This window comes from Cebidichthys violaceus, unplaced genomic scaffold (assembly GCF_023349555.1).
Source record: "Cebidichthys violaceus isolate CVI_PGR_0920_01 unplaced genomic scaffold, fCebVio1.0.p SCAF_21, whole genome shotgun sequence".
Taxonomy (NCBI): domain Eukaryota; kingdom Metazoa; phylum Chordata; class Actinopteri; order Perciformes; family Stichaeidae; genus Cebidichthys; species Cebidichthys violaceus.
The window spans coordinates 7,076,527-7,089,644 of record NW_027176384.1 but is presented as its reverse complement, the minus strand read 5'-3'; the positions used below and the strand labels follow the sequence as shown (position 1 = coordinate 7,089,644).

The window sequence follows — 13,118 nt, the reverse complement described above, 5'->3', positions numbered from 1 at the left end:
ATGACTAAAAAAACCATCAAATGACGTGCAATCAACATCAAACCGAAGGACAAGCTCCCCTCCCTATTAATTCCAACCAAATGTAAATATTTTCTAGAGCTTCTCCAAAGTATCTGGTTAATTAAACCACCCCCTCTAATCATAACTTATAATTAGACGTACAGAGTTTATTAATGGCTTTCCCTCATGCAGCGGAGGAAAAAGATCTGGGATTCATCGCAAATTAGCTTGGCTCTCTCAATTAGCAAAGCAACATTTAATCAGCTCAATTGTCTTCCACTGGGACTTCTGCCTAATTCCATCCAAGTCTTTTTTTTAATTGTACACTATGGTTGGGACTGTTTGCAGAGCCTGCACAAGCTGCAAAAAAAACCTAATTCTCTCCACCACTCCCTTCAGGGCAAAAGTGGACTTCTACTCACACACACACACAAAAAAACATTCTCAAGGGTGTGAAAGTGTTTATAAAGGTTTTTTATGTGTAAGGACTGAAATGTTTTACGGGTGCTCAGTAGCGCTTTATATGCTTATTGACATAGATTGCATGTTCTTTGATCAGTCTGATGACTTGGCTGTAATTGTTAGCTGTGGTAATTACTTATGTGATGGACTTATGGGAATAAAGCAGGGTAAATTGGAGAAGAGTTGTCCAACTTGTTTGTGCTGCTTTCATAGAAAAATGTGTCGGACTATATGAATCCAACCACGCTGTTTCTTTGAAGTACTCTCATTTCAGTATTTGACCACTAGTAGCACTATGGGAGCGTGTCCCTGTTGTCTTTGTACCTCGAGTATGAACACCAGTACTCCTGTCACTGATTTCACACCGTTCCACTGACTGACAATTCGGGGCAGTAACGCATGCCATCAAAAGGCCGGGAAGATGACTGCTAACTAGCAAACATGAATATTAAAATGATAATAAAAACTATCAGCAATAGCCTCTCAATATATTTACATTCTGTGGCAAGCTCTCTATTTATAAGTTTTCATTGTTAGTGGCGGTGTCCGCCATACACGTACTGGACTCACATTCCCTGTTAGGGTTGTTGTCGTCTCGTCTCTACAGATTTTTTGCAACACCACCTCCCAGTGGGCTTCTTCTTGTGGGCTTGCGTTTACCAGGGAGAGTCTAAAGAAAAGACTCCATTGCAGGGCATTGTGGTAGACGTAGGATTGAGTTATTTTGGGGCTTGCCTCATACTAGGGACTAAATGTCTGGACCTCTGCTGCCTTTTATTTATTTTATCCATCTCTATGAGGGCCCACTGGGCCTTCGTATGGTGCCACGTTGCCCTCTTACAATTATAGAAATTAGATCTTAGCATGTAAGTATTTCAGTTTTTTTGTCATTATTTGAAGGGGCATTTGAAATATATTTGAAGTTTCAGACAGTGAACTGTCCTTCTGGTCCCTGGATGTCTTCCCTGTCAGCAGGATTGTGTTGTCAGACCTCTGGGAGGGAGGCGGAGGTATTGTGCTTCATCAGATATAAACCCAGCAGACAGTCTGTGCAGAGAGTTCAGACTGAAAGGGCAGAAAACTCTCCCTGCCTCTCTCTGACACGGCCGCTGCTCTGTAGTACCGTGAAAAGAGAACATTTCAATAGTATTAATCATAATCTAATTCATTTCTCTGATTTTCAAACTAGGATACAATCATTCATTCTTTAATCTATTGGCCAAAATGTATTTGGTCCCATTGAGCATTTCTATCAGTTCCAGCTTCTTGTCCTCTACTGTGGCCTAGATTAGCTTTTTATTTTGAGCACCATTTTGTTCCTGTTCATTAGGATAAGACACTGACACTTGCTTTTTCTTTTCACAAAACCCTCTACTTGCGAAATGTTGAACATAATCACATCATGCCCTGTTCTTGCATTTCTGATTGATGCACTTGTGAACCTGAATTTGAAGCAGCCAAGGCCGCCCGTCTAGCCGCCAGCCCCCTCTGGGGCTGATCCTGTGGCTCTACTTGGGGAAAATGGACTGGCCAAGGACCATGGCTTTTCTTTTTTCTTTTTTTTCTTTTTCACTCTCCAGTTCCCGATAAAGATCAACAATCTGGCTGCTCTATTTTTAGTGAAGATATTACTGGGTGGAGAAGGGGGGTGAATGAATGCTATTCGCTTCCTGTGCTGGTCAGTGCAAGGATGGCTGTTTATAGGCAAGGAGCGTCTTGACCCACTATAGCCCCCAATGCTTCACCACCTGTGATGAATGGCCTCGTTAGTAAAACATTAAAGTACTCCTGATTTCAAAGTTCACCAGCTGGTTCGTTTTAAACTGAAATGGGAAGCAGCAGGTTGTGTAAAGTGAGTAGTTTTTCATGTAGTGTTTGACCTAGATGCACCTCTGTTGGTGATCAGTGATGTGTCCTGTGAGGTTGAGCCTGTTCTGAAACGACACTGAAGATGTACCTGATGTAAGGGACTCCACAGCAGATCGTATACTCTACTCCTTTATGCACCACAGTCAAAGCCAACTCCACTTTAAAATAACTGCAGTTTTATAAAGTACTGGACATATTGTTCATTGATTGGGCAATGTACTTTGTCATCTAAAAAGCAAATAAGTTTAGAGTCTTTTAAACAGTTTTCTGCAAGTATGACTAAATCCAATGGCCAAACATATCCATAAAGTGCAGTACTATATTAGATAACGGTATCCTTTATTAGTCCCACAGCGGGTACATTTGCAGTATTACAGCAGCAAAGTGGATAGTGCAACAACAAGAGACATCAGTACAAAAACTAAACAAGTTTAATAAATAAGTAATCTAACAGTAAAAGTATAATAAATAAGTAAACTGAAACAAAACAACAACAACTAAAATATGATATAATTGGACTGAATGGTTGGGTTCACATTATTGCACGATATAGGAAATATGACGTGTTGATATTGCACAGAGTAATTATATTATATTGATTTTGCACATGAATGAATGATTCATTTGCCAGTTTTTCTAAATACTGGTGGTGTATCTCTGCTATTTTATCTTATTTCTTGTAAGGTAATAAACTCTTCACAACCACAGAAATGATGTTGGAGCATTTAAGCATGTGGCTCTGCTTTAGCACGGCTTCAGCCCTCAGCTCACACTACCATTGTTGCATGTTTAACTCGTTTCCATTATGTTTCATTGTAGTTTAATAGAAACCTGAGTACACAAACCTCAACTGTCTCTAAACCATTTGTCACACGCTATCTGTCTCAATACTAACATTCAATTCAACACTATTTTGTCCTCTCAACACTCCTCGTGAACTGCAGTAGCACATTTTCACATCAGACACAAATAACAAGAGAAGCAGGTATTGGCTGCATGCTCAAAATGTTGAAACCATCTCCCAGATGAGGTTCCATGTGAATTTCCATATACATATTTAACCTATTAGCACTATGGGCTAATGGCTTTTCTGACCAATTAATTAACTTTATTCCTACTGGCATTGTTGTCCAATTCCCTTGACTAGTTAAGGCCCAATTAATGCAGATTAAAATGCTGAAGAGCCATTATAATTTGGACCAAACTGTCAGCATAGCCCATACCGAGGCTGACCATCATTGTTTTATTTTTTTTATTCATTGAAAGTCATCTTTAAACCCAGAATTTAGAACCAGAAATAAAAATTCCCATCAGATTTGAACGATACGAGTAATGGTTAATCGGGTTACTCAGAGGTCTCAGTTTTACAAAGCAGCCTTACATCAGGGAATAATGACGCATGTAATTACAGGCGAGCTGCCCGCTGTGTCTCCTCATTGATTGAGCTGCGATTCCTGAAAGATGTCTCTGTCCTCCTTGCACGCTGTGGAGAGTGGACACTGCCGGATCACAGGCCTGGTTGTAGACACTGTGCAGACAGAGTGCCCAGATCTTTTAGCATGTATCCCTCTCTGTCACAACTTGAACTGGCATCAAGGCTTATGTCTGTGTTGGGAGGATAAAGAGAGAGAGGTAACATCTGAACCAACATTTTCATGTGCATCGGCAAACAGACTGATTGAGGACCCTGTGTGTAACTTTATCTAAAATGTCAACATCAAAATAAAATCTTAATTTAATATTGTTCATATTGTTAACTCAAATGTCTGGTTTAAGCAACTTCATGCAGCTGTTTAATTGAAGCTATATAATGATCATGTGCATACCTAACCTCTACTATAAGCTACTGCTACAACTAAGGTACTGCCTGTCTCTATTCTTAGCAGCAGTATTGCTATGACCTCCACTACAATTATCCCTATAAGTATTGGTATTAATGGGGCATTGCGTTAGTTCAGTCAGAGCACTGAACTCTCACTGGCATCAGCTGCTTCATTCACAAGCAGTGACTCATTCTGTGTGTGCTGGGCTACCAGCTGACTTGTATCATTAGATCAGATTCGTGCAGGTGTACAGCGTGGCCTTTAGAACCTGACACTTTTCACTTCTACTCAGCTGGTATCTTCATGAAAACACCGTTTGACATCAGGCACACCAGCTCTCTCCACCGCCCTTATCTCCTTATCTCCTTTGAACAAGGTTTTGGTTTTGTTGGCTTCGTAAGAAGTAAAATCCCGAAAATGAAATAAAACCCAATAATGTATGGTGGTACGTTATCAGGCAAAGATGAATTGAACTTAAAATGAACCCGCCCATAACTGTGCTGATTGGTCCAGTAGACCAGAGTGGATCTTAGATTAAACACCACCAGAAGATGACACATGCTGTTTTATTATTATGATGTATTATTATTATTATATTATTATTAATATGATTTTTTAAATGTTACTTAATATGTTACTACCTCTCTTACAACAAGTACTACTTGTATGCTAACATCTTTATACTAGGGCAGCAACTCGTGATTATTTTGATTCTCTGTTTTGTCCAAAACCTAAATGAGATACACAACAAATATTCACATTAGAGAAGCTGGAATCTGTCCATTTTTTAACATTTTTGTTATAAAATGTAACCATAAGCATAATTTGTTGTCGAAGTAATTTCCGGGATCATTTTCCTTCTACTGACTGATGAATACATCGCCTGAGCTCTACTCCACCACTACTGTCGACCTATACAGTCAGGGGGCACAGGTCACATGCGCCTGAGGCTGTGGGATGAAATGGATTCATGCACACATGTTGAGAGAGGATGTTGATGCTCAAACACAAGGCAGTGCTGTTCCCTCATTCTGTGATGCTCTGAGGAAAAACAACTTCCTCTCCTCATAAACACACATAAATGTGAAATCCCTCGAGCCTATAATAAATTAATCCAATTAAACCAGAAGGTAATCATAACCCACTGAAACAGTTTGAGGATAAAAGGAAGCTGTTAGCTGGTCCTAACATGACCTGTTGAAGCATGACAGGCTTACAGTCAAAACCAACAACAGTTGTTCTGTGAATCCCTACTTTGTATTACAATTTATTGAGAATAGTTATCTGTTCAGATTCAAATGAATATTGTTATTTTGTTCGATAATCTTTCAGCACACCAAGTTAGTTAGCTGATGTTCCCTCTGGTTTGTTTTTATCGAGCCAAGACGGTGACAGCAGCACCGGAGATGAGCGCCGATTGGTTTCCCCGAATCCAACTTCTCCCCCCAAAGGCAAAGAAACAACAGCACAACTGAAATGTGAAAATACGTGTAACGGGAGACTGGTATCTCTGGTGTTGCGTTACATGTTTTTGAGTAACGAGCTCGACGCTGACGAGCGGCTGTGCGTCTTGGAGAGGGCAGGGACGCCAGAGACGCGCAACGGCAGCAGCGCAGTCTGGTCGGAGCCGCTGTTTGAGATCATTCAACACTCCGTGCACCGGATGTCTGAACGGATTGTGGGATACGACGCGACGACCTCCGCCTATACCGAAATCCTTCCTTCGCGAACGATGGACATCCTCCTCGGACCCCCCAAATAGCCACGAAAGCGTCGGAGGAGTGAAAATCCTGGAGCTTTTTTGAACAGGACTGTGGGTTGTGTGCGCGCGTCGGGCTCGCCGTTACCTCCCGACTGCACTCGCCAACTTCCCCCGCTTTCCATCAAGTCATGTCTGATACAGAGCGATGGGCAAGTTTGACGACAACGAGAGGATAATCCTCAACGTCGGGGGCACCAGGCACGAAACCTACAAAACCACCCTGAAGACCCTGCCGGGGACGCGCCTGGCCCTGCTTGCCTCCGACTCGGACATCGACTCCGTGCTGGATCAACTGCAACAAGTCCCCGGCTTCATCGAGTACAACGCGCGGACCAACGAGTACTTCTTCGACCGCCACCCAGGCGTCTTCGCCTACGTGCTCAACTACTACCGCACCGGGAAACTCCACTGCCCGGCGGATGTGTGCGGACCGCTGTTCGAGGAGGAGCTCTCCTTCTGGGGCATCGATGAGACGGACGTGGAGCCCTGCTGCTGGATGACTTATCGGCAGCACCGGGACGCGGAGGAGGCTCTGGACGTGTTCGAGCTCAACGTGGACAACGGGGAGGATGACGACGAGATAGGGAAAAGGCTCGGCATCGAGGACGTGGCCACCGACGGTAATGTCAGCCTGTGGAGGAAGTGGCAGCCGGTGATCTGGAATCTATTCGAGGATCCCTACTCCTCCAGAGCGGCGCGGGTAAGGGCGCACCGCTGCGTGTGGGGCTCTCCAAACACGCTCAGTAACCCCCACTTTACAGCTTTTTTTCATTCACAGTAAAGCGCTGTATAACGTGTCCACATGAACACGCTAGTTTAACCTCAAATTCCCCAGAAAGGGTAACAAAAGAAAACTCTTTTATAAGTTGGTATAAAGTGTCAGAAACTTGTTTTCCTTTCCTGTCTTGCAAGGGGTATGAGGTCATCTCTTTCCAACCATTCATGATGCGTGAATGATGCAGATACAATGTACGTCTCCTGAAGTATTCTGCCTTATTTAGACTCATTTCAAGATCACACTCGTTTTAGAGCCTGATTTGGAAACAGGTGCAATTATCACTTATAAAAAAGGCAGATTTTCCCGCTTGTCATATAAGCAAACAAGGTGTTAACACCGTCAGGATGGATATTGATAGCTGCAGTGTATTTTAGGTGTGGAGGCCTGTGCCAAACAGAGTCTATAGCCCACATTTGTTGCACTCTGATGCTGTTTATTTTAGTCATGTATCCTCTATCCGTGTTACTCTGTCGTGGCAGTTGCAAGGCTCTTGTTTATTGGGCTACAGCTCTAAAAATGTCCCATCAACAGTCACAGCGTTAGTTCCTCGTTTAGATCTCATTCAGAAATGCTCGATTTCTGATCAACGCAAAAGAAATGTGTGGGACCAAAATGAGTGCAGTGTCTCAAGCTGGGAATAAGAGAGATGTAGCTTCTGACATTCCTTTTTGATCATCATTAGTTGTTGTTTTCTAACACTCGGGCACAATAGTAAAGTGTGTTGTAAATAAGTTTAAGTTTTGAGGTTTGATCTGGATGGAGTGCAGTTCAGAAGCATGCACTCTGAGATTTGACATCCCACTCGACAAAACTGATAAAACACCAGTTTGAAAATAACACCACAAAAAACATGAGTTATTCTCTGATATTATATATCACTACATCAGCTGTTCATCAGTAGTTTTCGAATACTTAAAGTCCATTGTGTTGAGTGGCCTTAATATTAGCCTATCAAAGATCGTCTGCAGCAGTTGTCTCTGAAGACCCATCACCTTCTCATTTGAGACCCCCACTGTAAGTGAAGGACAGGGGCAAGCTCGTCTCAGGCTGCTGGTGAATTCTGGGTAATGGATCGCAAGTCGATCCCTCATTGGCAGGCTGACGTGTTTCAGCAGCGACTGCCGGCTGTGATGTCATGTTGTGTGAATGAAAATGAATGCAAAACAGCCACACCATTGTGACGCAAACACACCACCGTTAAAGCTGAAGTGTTGAAAGGAGCATTAATACAGCAGCAAACACATATAGTCTGAATATATAATAAAATATATAGTGTCTACTTGAGCAGAGAATGAAGACGCTGTCCATCTCTGTGACTTGTTATCTCTTGTCCTTACTTTATTGACATAGCTGGACTGGCCGCGTGTGCTTTTGTGCATGTGAGCGTGCCCCACTTGTTAGCTAGCATTGCTCTCATTCGGCGGTTACAACTGATAACGCCTTCCTGTGTCCCCCCTCAACACTGTGGCATGTGTCAGCACTTTTGCCGTAGTTTGTGCTTTTAGCATCATCAGCTATGAGCTCTCCGTCGACGCCGAGAGCCGCTTAGAGGCAATAGAAATGCTCCCAGTCTCAGATCTTGCACTTTTAATCAGTTCAAGTTTGACTGCTTTTTAAATAATTCAACACTAAGTAACTAAAAGAAAGAAAACTCTCTAATGTTTTATATCTGCTGTCAGAGTACCTGCTGTGAGACATCACTGATTGGGGTGTGGCCAGAGGTGACATTGCCTGAAAGTTTCAGCCCCTAGAGGGCAGTGCTGCAGCAGTTGTTTAAATGTCATTTTACCCCTTTGAGGGTCAAATATATAAACAGTGGTTGGAATGGAATTGTCGACCTCCATTTCTAGTGGCTGATATTTTGCAGAAATATTCTTTTTAGATTAAATTTGATTTGATTTCATGGCAAAAAGCAAAGCACTTCCTCTTTGCCATGCTTCAAATAATTCAAATAATTTGTAATTTCGGAAGCCTCCAGAACAGCATTTAAAGGAATAGTTCTACGTTTTGAGAAATACATTTACAGTAGTCACTTTCTTGCTGAGAGGTAGATGAAAAATCATTACCACTCTAATGTCAGTCCAATGGATATGTAGCTACAATGAGGATACCGTTAGCGTAGCTCAGCATACAAACTGGAAACTGGAGGATCTACAAGGAGTCTTTCAAATACATGCCCATCCGTGTTTTATTATCTACGCCAATTATTACATAATAGGAAGTTACTATTAGCAACCATGGACGCATTTGGCTCAATGTCCCAGTTAAAAAAGTGGTGTGGATGTTTGAGGAAGGGAAAAAGGGTTGGAGAGAAGATGGCTCTCCAGCATTCAGTATTGACCCTCGAACTATCCAGATAAAATCCAGATTTTGTGTTTGTCCAGAAAAAAAAGAATTTGAGATATGGAACCCATAAAGTGAAATGTACTTTTATCCTGAAGGGTTCCCAGAAATCAGTCAGTGACTGGCATCACTGATGAGTTTGTCCTGTTGACTCAATCAATATGTAATTGTTTCCTCCATCGCCCGATGCCAGAGTCTGTCTGCCATCGACCTTCTAAACTGAAGGGGAGGGGTTTGGGCTGGAGGAGTGTGCGGTGTAGGTGAGGGTGGTATTGGCATTGACACATCAGTTGTCTTCCTCTCGCAATCCATCAGTAGATGTTCAGTAAGGATGAGGGCAGGGATTTGTCTTTATATGTGAAAGGACTACTGATACATGGTGCGTGCTTTATAATCAGAAGAGTGTAATATTTCAACTTGATGTTACACCTAAAGTTAAATTTAAGGTTACGTTAACATTACATTACAGTTCAACCATTCATTTTTTTAAAGGGAAAATGGAGATGACCACAAACATTCTGTCAGTCTGCTGTACTCTTCCACCAACATTCATTGGTAATTTCTTGTAAACGTTTTCCGGCGATCACTCTGCAGACGGAGGAACTAGCGGGGATGTAAATATTGAGTTAGCTTCAGCGACGCTTCACTGGCAGAAGGGAGCGGTTGGAGCCGAGCGCTCATGTTTACAACGCGCATACATCTGTCTCCCTGCACCCGACACCCACCCAGCGTGCACACACAGAAACAAAGTCCCGCCACAGTTCCCTGCCACCAATACAATACACAGACGGCAGCATCTGTTTTCTTGAAGTGCCTCCAAAGCTCCGTTGCCTGCGTTGTGAACCACGTTCCCCGATGGCGGGTCCACCTGCATTCACGTCAGGCCTCAGTTAGGTGTCACGGAGGCAGCGCGCAGATTGATGCCTTTTTATTTCCTCTGTTATTAAAGGCCAGTTGGCTTTTTCAAGTAACTTCCATGCACATAAAGAAGGCCCTGTGTATGTGTGTGAGAGAATGCGTGGTGTGAAAGCGAGCGTGCGTCTTAAAGAGCACCCTGGGGTACACTAATCCGCCCCCTGACAAGGCGTTCGTAGAGAGTAGTGTTGAATTATCCTCCATGGAAATGAAAGGTGTGATTTTAGCCTCGTGACCCCGTGCCAGTGGAAAGCTCAGTGCTCTTACACACTTCACCTTTGGCCCCCGGCACCACAGATGTGACAGTATACACTGAGGGTGCTCTTTAACAGCAGACAGTCGATCGCCATTAGCAGAGAGGCTCTGAGGCATCATGGACATGGGCTAAAGACATCTTTTGTGTCAGCTTAAAATAAGGTTGGCCAATTCTATTCTGTCAAAAGCTGTATTCTTAGGTGACTTCTTGTTCACTAAAAATAAAAGTTTAATATAAAAAGCAAAAAAAACGTAAAGAGAAAACAACAAATGAATGAAGAGGATGTGTCTACTGCATCTTAATAGAGGTGACCGAGCACCACGCTGTCTATCAAACTCTCATTTGATTACAGTAATTACAATATATTTGAACTAATGTAACAATTCATTAACTTCATTAACAGCATAATAACTGACATCAGACCACCACTCTGTGTCAGATCAGCTGGGCTGTCAGAGAGCCTTTCATGGGTCTGTTTCTTCAGGTAAGCAGAAAACCCCCAAAAGTCCGACCGGCCCCTTTAACCAACTCGTTCTCGAGTGTTCCTGTGCCAGCAGTCAGCGGGGGTTATTTTCACTGGGCTCCCCACGCTGTTTCTATTGTTGTAGCCGTCCTGTTCTCCCTCCGCTCTCAGCACTGCCTCTTGAATCTGCATGCAGTGTGTGTTTAATAACGGCTGTCGGTGTGTGTTCACTCGTCTGCGTGAGATGGAAAGAGCGAGAGCTTCTGGTTGATTTTCCTGTTTATGATGTATGTTGTTTTGTTTTTCTCAAATGAAAAGAGTGAGACTCCAGGCCTTGTATATGGCTGTGTGTGTAGATGTATGTGTTCTCCAATGTGTTAATCTGTTTGTTTGTTCCTCTCATATCTCTGTAGTTGGCCATTGCTGGATTGGGATGGTAACAAAAAATACATGAAAAAAACAACACCACCTTTGTCATATTCCATGTCTGCGCTCTGAGGCAGAGGTTTAACCGATGCCTGACTTTGTAGTCCCCCCCCCCCCCCCTTCCACACACACACACACACACACCTCTCCATCTCCCACCCACGCACCCCCCGATCCTCCCATGAACCCATGTGAGACTGCAGCTTGCTTTCTTCCACTTAAGAGGTTAAAAACCCAAACCGTCTGGGTGCTGCCTGCCGCACGCCTGAAGACACCACAGCCGGGCTGCACGCTCAGCCTGCCTGTTGTCATGGCAACATCATCGCTCATCACCACGGCCTGTTTTCATTCAGATCCGTCCGGTCTGTGAAACTGATTGATTTCAGAAACCTGCTCGACCATGAACCCTCATTGCTCAGTAACCCCTTGCGTGCTAGCTTGTTTTTTAGGCAGCAATGCAAAAATACGGAAGGGTGTCGGAGCATCACTAACACAACCGATCCACGTGTACATGGCTCGTTAACTGCTTTCTTACTGCTGTCAGAGGGGATACGTGGTGATGCGCCTCAGCGTCTTTACTTTTTGTTCTTGTCTAACCAGAGCTACAGGTGTACAAGGGCCTGCCGGCCTTATCAGAAAGCCCAGTGGAGTCAGAGTCTGGTGTTGTAGGAGGCCAGGAAACAGACGGCACGGCCTCGCTGAGTACATACAGTCTGACACGTAAACAGGCCTGACGGCGGGTATGAGAGAAGGGCGAATGGCTGCCCGAGCGTGGGCGGTGACGGCACGCCGCTGGGCATGTTTGTAGCCGCTGCCAGCCCCGTTAATCTGCCCCGCCAATCATCGTCCTGTATTAGCTCAGTGTACAGGAGCAGTGTGTTTAAGGAAGTTGTTAAAGGTGTAATGTGAGAAGTCTTCCTCTTTTTTTTCTCTTTTCTTTTTCTTCAAAACTTAGTGGTGTAGTTGTTGCTAAGCGCCCATCACTGTGGTGTTCATGCACTGCAGTTTGCATTGATCAGCCGTCTGTGATGTCTTCTTCACTGGCAGTGCACTTTCAAAAAACTCTGAAAGTATTATAATAGACACAGATTATCCGTTAAGTCACACATTGACTTCAACACTTTTGGTTGCTGTTTGGTTGAGCCACTGCAATAAATTGCAGTTCATGCCAACTTTAGTGAACAGGATATAATGTAGTGTCATCACTATTGTACTTTATTATATTGTATTTGCTCATATGATGACGAAGTGAGCGTCCACCACCAACAGAAATGAAGAAGTGCAGGAGTGTGTTTGTGTGCTCCTACAAAAGGGAAAGCGAGAGACCTGTTGGATAGTTAATGAAGGAGACTCGCTCTGTATGCATGGTTGGACCCCTTGCCTCACAGTTGTATATACGGCATCCAATCAGGCCTTGCTCTCTCTCTCTGTCTCTCTCTCGCTCTCTCTCTCTCTATCCTTTTTTTAAATTTTTGTGATGGTTGTAGAATATTCATAGAGCTATTAGAAATATGTTCTTTAAAGGTCTTTTATCATATTTGCTTGGAATCATTTCAAATTTGATCTCAAAAGCTTTGCCTTTGACGTCTTTTTGTTATAAATACTCAAATTATTGTGTTTTTTTCAGTTTAACCATTTAAAAAGGAGAGGGGCAGGAGGAATGACATGCGACGCCCTTTAAGGATAAAGGAGTAATGGATTGTGGGTAACCATTTCTTTGGAATAGCTAGCGAGCCTGTCTCTGCTCTCAGAAAGATCAGTTTTGCAAATTAGTGACAACACCAGTCGGCATGAAATGCATTTGATTATGAATGAAGCATCTTGAAGCATGAGTGCATGTATGACTTTCCATGACAACAGTGCTCCTCGTTGTCTCATTAAAGGTTTCTACAGGTGTTCATTCAACAGTGTGTATGACATGAGCAGTGCATTTGTTGACTTGCTCCCACCCACCTTCTTCCTACAATTTCCAGGCCTGCTTTCTACAGGTGCTTGCCTGACAAAAAAAAACAAAAACAGAA

General features: G+C 43.3%; 1 protein-coding gene across 3 annotated transcripts in view; it reads left to right on the top strand.

Annotated features, from left to right (window-relative positions):
* Positions 1-5,777: 5,777 nt before the first annotated feature.
* The window catches only part of kcnc2 (potassium voltage-gated channel, Shaw-related subfamily, member 2), an 83,082-nt gene continuing 75,741 nt past the window's right edge, over positions 5,778-13,118 (top strand). For all 3 annotated transcript variants that reach the window (XR_011103523.1, XM_068717107.1, XM_068717106.1), the window contains exon 1: positions 5,778-6,616. Coding sequence is in view for 2 of the 3 variants with exons in the window: in XM_068717107.1 (XP_068573208.1) it covers positions 6,062-6,616 (555 nt within the window). In the remaining variant the exon portion in view is untranslated. The remainder of the gene's footprint in view (positions 6,617-13,118) is intronic.